General features: G+C 40.9%; 2 protein-coding genes across 3 annotated transcripts; one reads left to right on the top strand and one right to left on the bottom strand.

Annotated features, from left to right (window-relative positions):
• The first annotated feature begins 1,525 nt into the window (after positions 1-1,525).
• Positions 1,526-11,281, top strand: LOC131240778 (succinate dehydrogenase [ubiquinone] iron-sulfur subunit 2, mitochondrial-like). Of its 2 annotated transcripts, none has more exons than XM_058239239.1 (2): positions 1,526-2,199; positions 10,634-10,676. In XM_058239239.1, exons 1-2 carry the CDS (start codon positions 1,571-1,573, stop codon positions 10,659-10,661), a joined length of 657 nt encoding a protein of 218 aa, XP_058095222.1. In that variant the 5' UTR covers positions 1,526-1,570; the 3' UTR covers positions 10,662-10,676. The 2 variants fall into 2 exon arrangements, with proteins under 2 accessions (XP_058095222.1, XP_058095221.1); XM_058239238.1 differs by lacking the exon at positions 10,634-10,676 and adding an exon at positions 10,841-11,281 and having other exon boundaries at positions 1,527-2,199.
• LOC131240780 (cold shock protein 2-like) lies at positions 7,641-8,352 on the bottom strand. Its single transcript, XM_058239241.1, has one exon. The coding sequence runs from the start codon at positions 8,264-8,266 to the stop codon at positions 7,787-7,789; it is 480 nt and encodes a 159-aa protein (XP_058095224.1). The 5' UTR covers positions 8,267-8,352; the 3' UTR covers positions 7,641-7,786.
• Positions 11,282-12,354: the final 1,073 nt, after the last annotated feature.

Here is a 12,354-nt window from a genome sequence, read left to right as displayed (position 1 = left end):
TTAGGGGTAAAATGGAGCTAAACAAATACACGAGATAGATGAGCTGAACAGCGAGACTTGATAACTATATATTATTCAAGGATTGGAAAATCACTCTAACGTTTGGTGTCGACCAATGTCTTTGGAAGTCGGCTTTGTTTGCCAACCTCAAAAATTGACCTCGTTCTCAGTTACCGTGGGTATCCCAGTGTATTCTCTTGCTCTCGCGAGTGAAAGGCAGGCTAACAAAGACGATTAGATTTCTGCATCAACATTGATATATGGTAAAAACCATTTATCCAACCGGCATTAATGGATCAAGCGATCACATTTGAGAGAATGGTTAGGATTATCGGAAGATGGTACATTTTTCAAAAGGGAAAGTCGACGTCCGTTATTGTGGTACGTGGTTGTATTCTAGCAGCATGAATTTTGACTTCGTGGGGGCGAAGCAAAACTTTGATTTTTCAGGTTCGGCCCAATTCCATCCGATCGTGTGTGTGGCACAAGCTTACCACGCGTCCATATAGAAAAGGGCCGCGACGTGGCCGCGTAGCAAATCACATGAGGAGTTAGCGACTAACCTACGTCTTTGCTAACCAAAATACTGCTGACGAAAATCAAGCATAGCCGCTTTAACTCGGGAGCGGATTAGGTGCGGCCTCCGCCTTACCCAAGACGGTGCGACCCTTAACGTGGGGCTCACCTTGATGTATGTATTTTATATCCGCACCGTTAATCTGTTTTTTCAGATCATTTTAGCCATTAGGATAAAAATGAATAAGATTAAATTCTCATGTGGACCATACCGTAGGAAACGTTGGTGATTGAACGCCTTGCCATTAAAAACTTCATAAGGCCCACCGTAAATTTTTATTTTCCATCCAATCTGTTGATGAGGTTACGAAAACATGGAGGAAGGGAAAAAAATATTAGCTTGATCTAAAGCTTTTGTGGCTCATTAATGGTCAATAATCACTGTTTCCTATGGAATGGTTCACCTGAGAATTAGATTTTCTTCATTTTTGATATCATGCCTTTAAATGATATGAAAAATGGGACGGATGAAGTGGATCAATAATAATTACATCAATATGGAACCCCCATGATAAGGGACGCACCATCGTAAGTGCGGCCGGGGTCGCACCTAATCCTGGTAGCTGCCTTGAAAAAACCATACTGCTTGGATGGTCCTAATGATCCACAGCATACAGTCAAATGGCATGAAAAATGGACGGATAGGATTATCCACGTAAGAAAGATCCAGCACTAGATGTGGTTTTTGTAAGGCATTGGAAATAATGGATGGTCCCGATAGATGATGCAAATGCCCGAGAGTCCAAATGCAATTAGGTGCATTTAAAGGTTTCAATAAGCTGATTACCCGTGTGAGGTCCGAAAAATTGGACGGCTTGATTAATTCTGTGACGGGCTTATGAACGTAAGCACATCAGACTCTGCCAGAGTATATGACTCGTAAGATTATCTTCATGTGGTAGGATTATGCTATAACGTGCTCCTGCGGACTACTAAAATCTTTCTCCTACTTATACACCATTTCTCCTCCTTCCAGGCAACCAGCCAGACAGCCATGGCAGCCCGTATCATCCGCCGATCCCTTCCATCAAGACTCATCCAAGCCAAGGCCCACTCCACCCAAGCTGAGGTGCAGTCCAAGCCGTCGAATCCCAAGACCTTCTCCATCTACCGTTGGAGCCCGGACGCCCCCACAAAGCCGCAGCTGCAGGACTACCAGATCGACCTGAAGGAGTGCGGGCCGATGGTCCTCGACGCCCTCATCAAGATCAAGAACGAGATGGACCCATCTCTCACTTTCCGCCGCTCGTGCCGGGAGGGCATCTGCGGCTCCTGCGCCATGAACATCAACGGCTGCAACGGACTCGCCTGCCTCACTAAGATCGAATCCTCCTCCACGGCCTCCACCATGATCACCCCTCTCCCGCACATGTTCGTTATCAAGGATCTGGTTGTTGACATGACGAATTTCTACAACCAGTACAAGAGCATCGAGCCTTGGCTGAAGAGGAAGAGCCCGCCACCTGCGCCCGGCAAGGAGATTCCACAGAGCAAGGCGGACCGGGCGAAGCTCGACGGCATGTACGAGTGCATTCTCTGCGCCTGCTGCAGCACGTCTTGCCCTAGTTACTGGTGGAACCCCGAGTCCTACCTGGGGCCTGCTGCACTCCTACACGCTCACAGGTATGGCCTTTGCCTTCTTATCGTTGTTGTTGTTATCTTTATTTGGATTTTGTCATGGGTTTTCGTTTTCTTTCTTGTTTTTGATAATTTGATATTGCTTTTTTATGTATAGTTGGTAAGATTATTTTGGAACAGAATCAGGTGTGAATTTGAAATTCTTGAATTCAGATTCTGTTTTCAGTGGTTGATTTGGGTTGTGGGGAATGTGCATGTAGTTTAATTATTGATTCACAGTTGATGCTTCATATCTGTAGTTGATCTGGGTGGGCCGGCCATAACCAAAACGTATGATTAATGCAATCGGAAGTATGGGTTGGGATTAGACAGTAAAAGATCTAGCTAACAAGCTTAAGATCAATGACAGCACATGCAAGTGAGTGGATATTTTCTCAAAAAGAGAAAAGAGTACCTTTTACTCTCCAAAACATAATGAGACTACATGACTAAAGTAATGAAATTCTAATACCAATGAAAAGACTATAACCCTCCTTCCTTATTTTACTATGGCTTTAAGTAGGGGGTATCTTGGTCGGTACAAGACTTAAAATAAACAAAAGCAAATAAAACTAATAATCTAGCTATCATGCATGTGACCATGGTCCCGCACGTGGGACAAATGGGCCAGCATGTGTGATCAAGTCAATCCACTTGTGGTTGCAGTACCAATTCCCGTCTTCAAAATAACTCATCCACGAGTTGCAGTAGGAGGAAACCCCTTATGCAGGACTCTTCATAGTCATTCTCCTTCCTTGGCGGAGGCCATCTTCCATGGTTCCTTCTTTGTTGGCAGGGTAACACTAAATCTCTAGCATGCCTGGTCATAATGGCAGTCTTATGGAATATATGGTGTGATTGGGATAGGTGTTGCTTCCTTAACAAGTAAAGATCTAGGGAGGAGTAAGTGTGGAAATTCAAAAGAGATGTGTCAGATTGGGTGTTTGGGGTAAAAAAATGTAAATGTTGAAGTAGTGGCACCCTTGCTTGAATTGTAATATTTCCTCTTGGGTTGTATTCATTTCTGCTTTCTATAGCGGCATTTCAATAAAAATTATTTGTTATCCTCCAAAAAAAAAAAAAAAAACTCTAGCATTCCTTGGATTCTTCTTTTTGCGTCCTTGTATGCGAACCACTTCTTGAGAGTTCCCTGTCTTCTTCATTGTCAGTGGTGTCTTCCTTTTTGCTTGCATTTCTTAGGTCAAGCATCCGGTAGCCGCCTTCTTGTTCATTCTATCTTTTGCCAAATTTGCCCACGTCACCTTTTCATTGCCTGAAATGCCATTGCCTATCATAATAACAGTCCCCACCTTGTCATCCTTTCGGAGAATATCATTCTTCATTGACTCGAGAGTGATCTCTTGCTCGTCACTTCGAAGACTGTTGAGTATTCTTAAGTCATTAGGCATTGACGTACATCCACAGTAAGTCAAGTAAGAGGCGACAAGCTATTTTTGGGACAAAATTGCACCACGCCAAGCTCGGTGTAATATTGTCCTAAAGATTAAAGAATAAGTCATTAGGCATTGTTTGATTACTCGATACTCACACTTGAACAAGTGGGAGCATGATTCCGATGCTACTTCCAAACATTCCCTAAAAGAACAAAATCCTTTGGTCAAAGAAAAAAAAAAAAAAAAAACTCCATGAATATAAATAAGGAACTATGTTACTAGAAGCCAACAAGATAGCGATAAAAGAATCTCCTTGCGCCATGCAGTTTTCTTGCAAGCAAGGAGCAAAATCTCTACGTTCTCAAGATTTATGGGATCTTGGAGCCTTCATCTTTATCGGTAATAATTTGGAGGAGCTTGGTGTCTTTTTGAAGTTTATTCTTATCCAAGTTGCTCTCCTGCCAACCGATCTGATTGTGAATTTGCACTCTTTATATGCCCTTTGGTTATGGCTGTGCCTTTCATTTGTATCAGATCAGCCTGTGTGCATGTATTATTCATTTCAACAGGAAGCACTCCTATTGCTGATTTGAATATTCTCACAAGTTTGCAGTAGAAAGAAATTAATTTGCTTCTTGGCTCTCTGTTTGTCCTTCTAGCTCATCAAGAGAAGAGTTGGCTTATTAGACAAAATAAAAATTGAACTCTTCTTCTTTCAAAAAAATTAAAAAAACTCTCTAATTTAGGTGATTTGCTGGCTACGACATTTGGATTCTCAAATCCTTCGGATTCCCCATGCTGTATATGACACATCATGATATAGGAACTCTTTGGATATTAGCTCAGTTATACCTGAATGTTTTATATAATGAAAATGCAATAAAAATTTTTGAAAGGCAATTGGGTTAAATTGGCTTTGGCTTCTTTTTTTTTTTTTCTTTTTTTTTTTTAATATTTATTGCCAAAAAACCAAAACCAGCAAACCAGGGCCCAACAACCCCAGCAGCCACACCCAATGATTATACAGATCCACACCAAAGTCCGAGATGGCCTGGGACTATACAAACCCAAGGCAATACAAACAGACTACAAAGCCCAACAGCTAGGAGGCCCAATCTGACATATCCGCTTTCACCTTCCTAAAGGCCTTTAGGGTGGAGCCGCAACGAGGGCTAGTGACTGGAGTGAAGTCGTAACATAATAATAATTATAAAAACATTTTAAGATTAGTAACATAGGTTAAAATGTATGGAGAGAAATGTTCAATAATCAATATATGTGAACTTTCACATATAATGCTCTCTCCCACCAATGTGTCACTTTTTAGAACATCAGGGCTGCATCATAAATATCACCTGGGGCGAAAACCAGGATGCTCTGCTCATCTGGACATTTGCCTGATCTGGCACCTGAAATGTAGCTGTGAAGCAAGTTAAACACTTAGACCCCACACCCGTAGTCATACCAGAATGAGAACTTTTCCCCTTCTGCTGTTAGCGTAGCTTGTTGGGGTTGAAGGATACACAGCCAACCCAGTTACTTCTCTCATTTTTTACATTCACATTATTTAGTTGAAGTTTTGTTTTGTTTTTTGAAAGACAAAAGAATTAATTAAATGAAAAAGCCTTAAGGCTAAGAATAAGAAACACAGAGAAACAAAACCAAAGAGGAAAAACAAACGCAACCCGTAATGGGGAACCCAGTCGCTGACAAGGGGGAACACCTTAGAAATAACTGTCGAGGGGAGACTGCAAATATTCTTCAAGCAGTGGTTATTACGTTCCCCCAAACTATCCAAAAAACAGCAAGCATCAAAAGTCTCCATTTCTTCCACTGGCATTCCATGCCAGACAATGAAAAAAGCTTCCATAGAGTCGGGCATAGTCCAAGCAAGATGAAAGAAACAGAGAATACTTGACTAGATTTCTGAACACTTCTTAGTTGAAGTTTTGTTGTTATTTTCAAAGAAAATAACAGTCAACCCAGTTTCTTCTCTCCTTTTTACTTTCACATTTCCTAGTTGAACTTTTGCTATTTTCACTTTTCAATTTCAGGTATTTTCACATTTGTTAGTCGAGCATTTCTCTAGAAGTGTTTAGAGAAATGTTCAAATACAATGCTGTATGTGAACTTTCACATATATCTCTCCCACCAATCCGTCAATTGTAAAACATTAGGGCTGCACCATAAATATCACCTGGGGCCAAAACCAGGATGATCTGCTCATCAGGAGATGTGCCTGACCTATACATGATTTTTTTAATTTTTTTTTTTTTTATGGGTAGCTAATTTTTTAACAAAACAAAATGAAAAATACAGAAGGGAGAGAATTCCTGATTACAATATTTACCAGATCAGCCCCTTCCATGACTAGATCATTGGCACTGGCATTCATTTTCTTAGGGCATGACAGAATGAAAATGAGTTCCTTTCAGTTTTTGGATCTCTTACACCCAACAAGTGAAACTCCAAGGATACTCTCCAGGAGAGGAGGCCCACTGGATTGCATTTGTTGAATCCACTTTGAGTGTAGAAGAGGGCATGTTTGGCTGGACCAATTCTTTCATTCCTTGCTGAAGAGCCCAAAACTCTGCTTCATTAAAATCTGCTGAACCTGAATTTTCTTCGGAGCTTCATTGAAGTTAAGCTTCCTTCCAATAACCTTCAGTAGGTGGTGCCAAATTTGCCAAATTCTTTGGGCAATCCTTGATAACACCTCCATCCCGCTTCTCACAAGCTCTGAGAAATGGACAGGCTTGAATTCCTTCCAAGAAGAAACCCATGAGGCAATTCCTTTTTTTGTAAGAGCCATACCTAATTGATGCTCCCAATTTTATCTTGAAATACTCTATGATGCATTCTCTCCAAACGAATTTTTCATCAGGGAGAGCAAGAAATTTTGTTGTATTAAAGCTAAGATTCCAACTTACAGGCATCCGTAAGGTTCTTGCAGACCCTGGCATCACCCAATCAACTCCATATAGCCGTAGAATGAAATTCTAAAGTCCTTGAGAAAACAGGCAAATGAATAAGAAGATGATTTGTCTTCCTCTTGAAGGCACAAATAGCATCTGTTTACGATAACTTGTTGTCTATTTCGAAGGTGGTCTAGTGTAAGGACCTTGCTGAGTTCTGCTATCCAGATAAAAGCCAACCACCCTAGGAGGACAGTGGACCTTCCAAATGAGACGGGGAGCTTTTCACGACCCAGAATCAGTGAGACAATCATAGAAAGAGCTGACTGAGAAAGACCCCAGCAGGTTCCACCTCCAGATTCTACAGTCCCTTCAGTTCAATGGAAGAAAACCCCACACCCGAAATTTAGCAGTCTGAGCAAGTCCAACACCTAAATCCTATACCTGTACTCATAACAGTATGATTACCTGTACCCATATACGGGCAATGTAATTTGCTGTGGGTTGAAGAATACACATCCAATCCAGTTTTTTTTTTTTTTTACTTGCACCTTTGTTATTTGAACTTTTGTTATTTTCACTTTGTTTGTGTCTGGCTTTTTCTATATATAGAAACCTTCTGTCTCTTCCATTCTTTTGACATTGTAAGTTAAATGAAGAATTTAGTGTATAGATTCGTTACATCCTTCACTTATACCTTCCTCAATCACTTCATAAATTTCAAGTAGTTTGGGTCTCTTATGTTGATCTTCATTTTTATAGTTACCTCTGTTTTTTAATACTAGCTACTCTTCCTTTTCAACTAATCATTAGCTGGGAATTAGTCAATGTGGCATTGACAGGACTTTTAGCTTCAAATATTGAAGTATGGAAGACCAATACTAATATTTGACCTATTTTATAGTATTTGGGATTATAGTTCTATTAAACTTCTCCACATCACTTTCATTTTTATTTTATTTTTCATTTTTGGAAGCCAGAGAAAATGCTAATCCATTAATAAAACCATATATGTATATAAGGAGAGAGAGAAAGAGAGAGAGAGAGAGAGAGAGAGAGAGAGAGAGAGAGGATGGATTTCAATCTCTAAACAAAGCAAACCTTTCCTTCCCTCCACATCAATGCACGAGAGAGAGGATGGATTTCAATCTCTAAACAAAGCAAACCTTTCCTTCCCTCCACATCAATGCACGATTGCTCCAAAAACAAGTCCAAAAAATGCATATCAGCAAAAAAAGAAAAGGAGAAAAACTGGACCCACCTCCATCAACGGTCAAATTTCCACTACCAACAACCCAAAAAAACAAAACCCAAATCAAAATATCTGATGGGAACCCAAAAAAAGAGCAATAAAAGAAAAAGAAAAAACCTACCCACTTCATTTCTGTTAGGGCACTCCCTAGAAAAATGCCCCTGCTCCCCGCAGTTATAACATGATTTGCCACTACCTTCACCTCTGCCACCACCATACCTCCTGCCACCGTGGCCACCACCGCTGCCCTGATAACAGCGCCTCACCATATGGCCCGGCTCACCGCAATTGTAACAAGTTCCTCCATAGTTGTTGTAGCCATCACTGTACCCGCCACCGCCACCGCCGTTTCCTCCCACCATGTCCGCCTCTCCTGCCTTGACCTCTTCCGCCACCGCCGTTGAAGCCTTACCCACCTCCATCGTACCCACCTCCACCTCTGAACCTGTACACGCCTCCCCGGCCACCGCCACCTCCTCCACCCCTCTGGTGTCCTTGCATGGAGGATCCATTGGGCTCACTCACATCAATGGCCTTGGTCCGTCCATCATCTCCCTGCTTGATTTCGAACTCGACGGCTTCCTCAGCGAGGCTGCAGCAGCCGTCAGATTTGATAGAGGACTGATGGACAAAACAGATCTTCCCTACTGTCATCCGGCATTATGAAGCCGAAGCCCTTCTGGCCATTAAACCACCTCACTTTCATTTATCTTTTCTTTATTGCAAGGTATATGCCCCACCATTCTATTTTTCTTTCCCTATCTTTAAATTTTTTAATTTATTGGCATCCTTGCCACCTTGTTCTTGCATCCACAGATTTAGTTAATTCCACTAATCAAATCCATGTCAACTCTGTGGTAGTGTTCTGGGCTATCCTTGTGTAGTAGTGTCCATGCTACCACAATTGCCTGATATAGATTATGTCTATTGAACTTATTAGGTAGGTTTGAATAAGCCTATATTCTCTGAATGGGTTGACCACTTGACCGGAGGGTATCAGATGATCAAGGCTTGTTGTTGGCTTAATCTTTCTTGAGTCTCCCCTTGTCAATTTGGAGAGGGCCGTTTCCTAGACCTAGGTATGGGGAGTATTTGTATCACCTAGAGCTGTGGCATTTTGTTGGATGATGGTGACATAGTTTTAAGACATGGCATCTAAAGAACTAGAAGATAATATGCTTTATATGCAGGAAACAGGAAGAGATGGTGAATCACTTTCCGATTTTTCAATGGCTAAAAGACAATGCTCCACTTCCTCAGTCCTGTTGAGTCTTATCTTTGATATCTCTTTACCCGGAGGAGGAAATCTTTAGGGTGATGGATGGGAGGCCATTCAGCCAAACTCTTTTGTGAATTTTTTCTTATGACATAAGGATATTTCAAATGAAAGAAATTATAGAATCATTGGTGAAACTTCATCGCTATAAAAATGTAGCAGAAAAAAGTGAACTGTTTCCTTCATGTAACAGCCTCAGTCCTGTTGAGTCTATCTTTGATATCTCTTTACCCGGAGGAGGAAATCTTTAGGGTGATGGATGGGAGGCCATTCAGCATAGATGGGAGAACTCTTTTGTGAATTCTTTCTTATGACATAAGGATATTTCAAATGAAAGAAATTATAGAATCATCGTTGAAACTTCATCACTATAAAAACGTAGCAGAAAAAAGTGAACTGTTTCCTTCATGTAACAGCCTTTACAGCCATAATGTAACTGTGTTTTAATACCATCATCCTCTCAATTCTCAAAAAAAAATAAAAAATAAAATAAAAATACCATGATCCTCTCAGTTCAGAATGCAAAGAGTTTCTATTGGACTTGCTGCATTACTGCGTCTCGGACTTTTCTTCATTCTTTTAATGGCATCTTCGCAGATGCTGCATATTTTGAATCGTATACTGGTCATTTCTATGCTAACAATGTGAACTAAATGTTCAAAATCTTGAGAGTACTATTAACTTGTCATCCACAGATGTTGGACTCGCTGCATTACTTTGTTGCGGACTTCTCTTCATTCTTTTAATGACATCTTCATTTTTGTCCACAGATGTTGCATATTTTGAATCGTATACTGGTCATTTCTATACTAACAATGTGAACTTAATGTTCAAAATCTTGAAAGTACTACTAAATTGTTATCCATCACCGGTGACTCTAAAAAACAAAATGTTATCCATCAACAACTTGAGGTGTTCTGAAACATGATTTTGGTAACAAAGTTTACACTGGATGGGTTTTTCTATCAAAAATTTCGACTCTATATTGGGTCACAGTTCATGAAGCTCCCCCCCCCCCAAACTTTTGCTGTCATTGGTTTCAAGTGTGAACTGTTTCCATCACATGTTGAGCCCTGCTTGTGCTAGAGCTACTTGCGAGATGTGATTTCAAATTGACTTGCATGTGAGATCTGGGTCATTCCCTAGGTGGTACCACTGTGTGTCACATGGCCCCAAAATGAGGCTGGTTCTGTCATCAGGTGGCACATGCATGTACATAAATGTTGACCATTTGTCTGTTCTTTATAACGTCCTTCTACGCTTGGCCCTTGATGACTAGACAACATGATATTCAGGCCATGGAAAATACATGGTGCCCCAGCTGATGAAGGGCATGTCATAGATGTCCCACAATGGCACATGAGGGGACATTAGGGTTCTAGCTTTCTGCATTTCTCTGTTTAGCTCAGTCTGTTTGTTGAAAAACTGATTGACAGCATCCTTTCAGTTCATAGATGTTGGAATGCTACCTATTGGTGTGCTTTCTTTATGACCCACAGAATGATAAAGATAGACCAGGGACCTTTTTCTTTCTTTGTTTTTTCTTTTTTTTTATTTCGTTTGCTGCTGATGCAGATTTCTATTGTATGTACTGTTTCTTTAGAAATTGGTGGCCCTTGTTTCAGGCATGAAATTTGAAACAAATCCACAATCTTATTCATGTAAAGAGCTCAATATCTTCCTTTAAAGATGTTAAAATGTCTAATAACTGTCCTCGTTGATTCCCAGCTCTCTTGTATGGAAATTGAATTTCATAGTGTTTGTGGTTGTTATGGGATTTTCAGATCCACCATTTTGATGATATATGCAGGTGGATAGAGGACAGTCGCGATGAATACACAAAGGAGCGCTTGGATGCAATATGTGATGAATTCAAGCTGTATCGCTGCCATACCATATTGAACTGTGCCCGTGCCTGTCCCAAGGGATTGAACCCAGGAAAGCAAATCCAAATGATCAAATCGAAACAGATTGTGAAGGGCCTTTAATCCCAGGCTTAGCTGGAAGACATTTTCTGCATTCATCTACTGAAAGCTCTAAGGATTTAATAATAATCTGCTTTGAATGCATGTTTTCATGTTCCTTTTCTTTTTCCTTTTTTCCCTTTTCTTTTTCCTTGTGCATGGGCCGAGCTTCAAGGTTTTAACCTGGTGGATTCAATTTATTGCTTCAAGCCTGTTTTAATAAGTGTTTCAATAACTGTAGAATGACTTGAATGCTCTGAATCTCCATCTTCCCATCTTTAGTTTTCTTTTGTTCCTGTTCTTGTTGTTCTTCTTTCTTCCTTCTATGTAGAGTCGACGTCTCTTGATCTGTTGATTGAAGAACATTCTGAGCAGTGCTAGAATTGAGTTCAATCAACAGATGATGGGGATGTGCACCCCTCTACCTGGAAGAAGGTTTCAGAAGATATTGGTCTGTCCCAACTACTAATGCTAAGACTTTTTTTGGGGGTATAAATCCAAAAGGTGAATGGAGGGATTCTCCTTGTGGGACATGCGACATTATTGATAATGAGGAAGATTTTGGACCGTAAATGGAATCTAAAATAAACTCGGAAGTGGATCTGAAGACCAACATACAAACATGGACAGGATTTTGGTGGAATGGAAATCCTATGCATCCAAGAATTTCATGAGCCTGCCAAATATTTGCTATCTTTTATATAATATGATGAATTTGCGGCAAGCGTATGACATAGCGACACTTGGAGATGGGGCAAAATAATCTGGTCCATAATCCATGTGAAACAGGACCCGACTTTTCTGTAGGGTGAGAGCTGAGCCTGCTGAAGATGCAATTGAACCTCAAATCTCTCTCTCTGTGGTTTTTTTTTTTTTTGGGGCGCTCCACATATTGGGCCAGGCCTGTTGTAGAGGCCCATTGAGCGGACAGGACGGCCGATGAATGAGTTGGGGATTGGCATTTTCTATTAAGGATTAATCTGAGCCTGAAAATAGGCCCGTACCCAGGCGTGGAATTTCTGGCCTGCTTAATAAATCGAGTGGGTTGGGCAGCCGCAGACCTTTGCCCGGCCCAGAGGAGTTTTGGTCCACATATCAAATTAGCTCGGGACATGAAGTGGTTGATTTGCACGAGATTCTTGCGATACTGTCTTGATTCTGTGTCTCAAAAGGCAGGCCATCTTTTAGCCGTCCTTTTTTTTTCTTTTTCTTTTTCTTTTATGTGCTTGTGCTGCCTAGCTGATGATTTTATTAGCCTGATTGTGAGAATTACATCTACCCAGTGAGAGACCCCCTGATGATCAGATACTGATTTTTGTGCACTTGAAGCATTTCATATCGGAAAAGGATTGGCTACTCC

The sequence above is a fragment of the Magnolia sinica genome, chromosome 3 (assembly GCF_029962835.1).
Source record: "Magnolia sinica isolate HGM2019 chromosome 3, MsV1, whole genome shotgun sequence".
NCBI lineage: Eukaryota > Viridiplantae > Streptophyta > Magnoliopsida > Magnoliales > Magnoliaceae > Magnolia > Magnolia sinica.
Note: the sequence above shows the minus strand (reverse complement) of the source record. Positions and strands in the feature narration are given on the sequence as shown.

What these genes read in the sequence shown, in the direction of transcription:
- LOC131240780 (XM_058239241.1), bottom strand. Translation starts at nt 8,266, where the DNA reads ATGGATCCTCCATGCAAGGACACCAGAGGGGTGGAGGAGGTGGCGGTG.
- LOC131240778 (XM_058239238.1), top strand. Translation starts at nt 1,571, where the DNA reads ATGGCAGCCCGTATCATCCGCCGATCCCTTCCATCAAGACTCATCCAA. An exon ending in GCACTCCTACACGCTCACAG is followed by an intron (nt 2,200 to 10,840) that starts GTATGGCCTTTG and finishes TGATATATGCAG; the next exon opens with GTGGATAGAGGACAGTCGCG.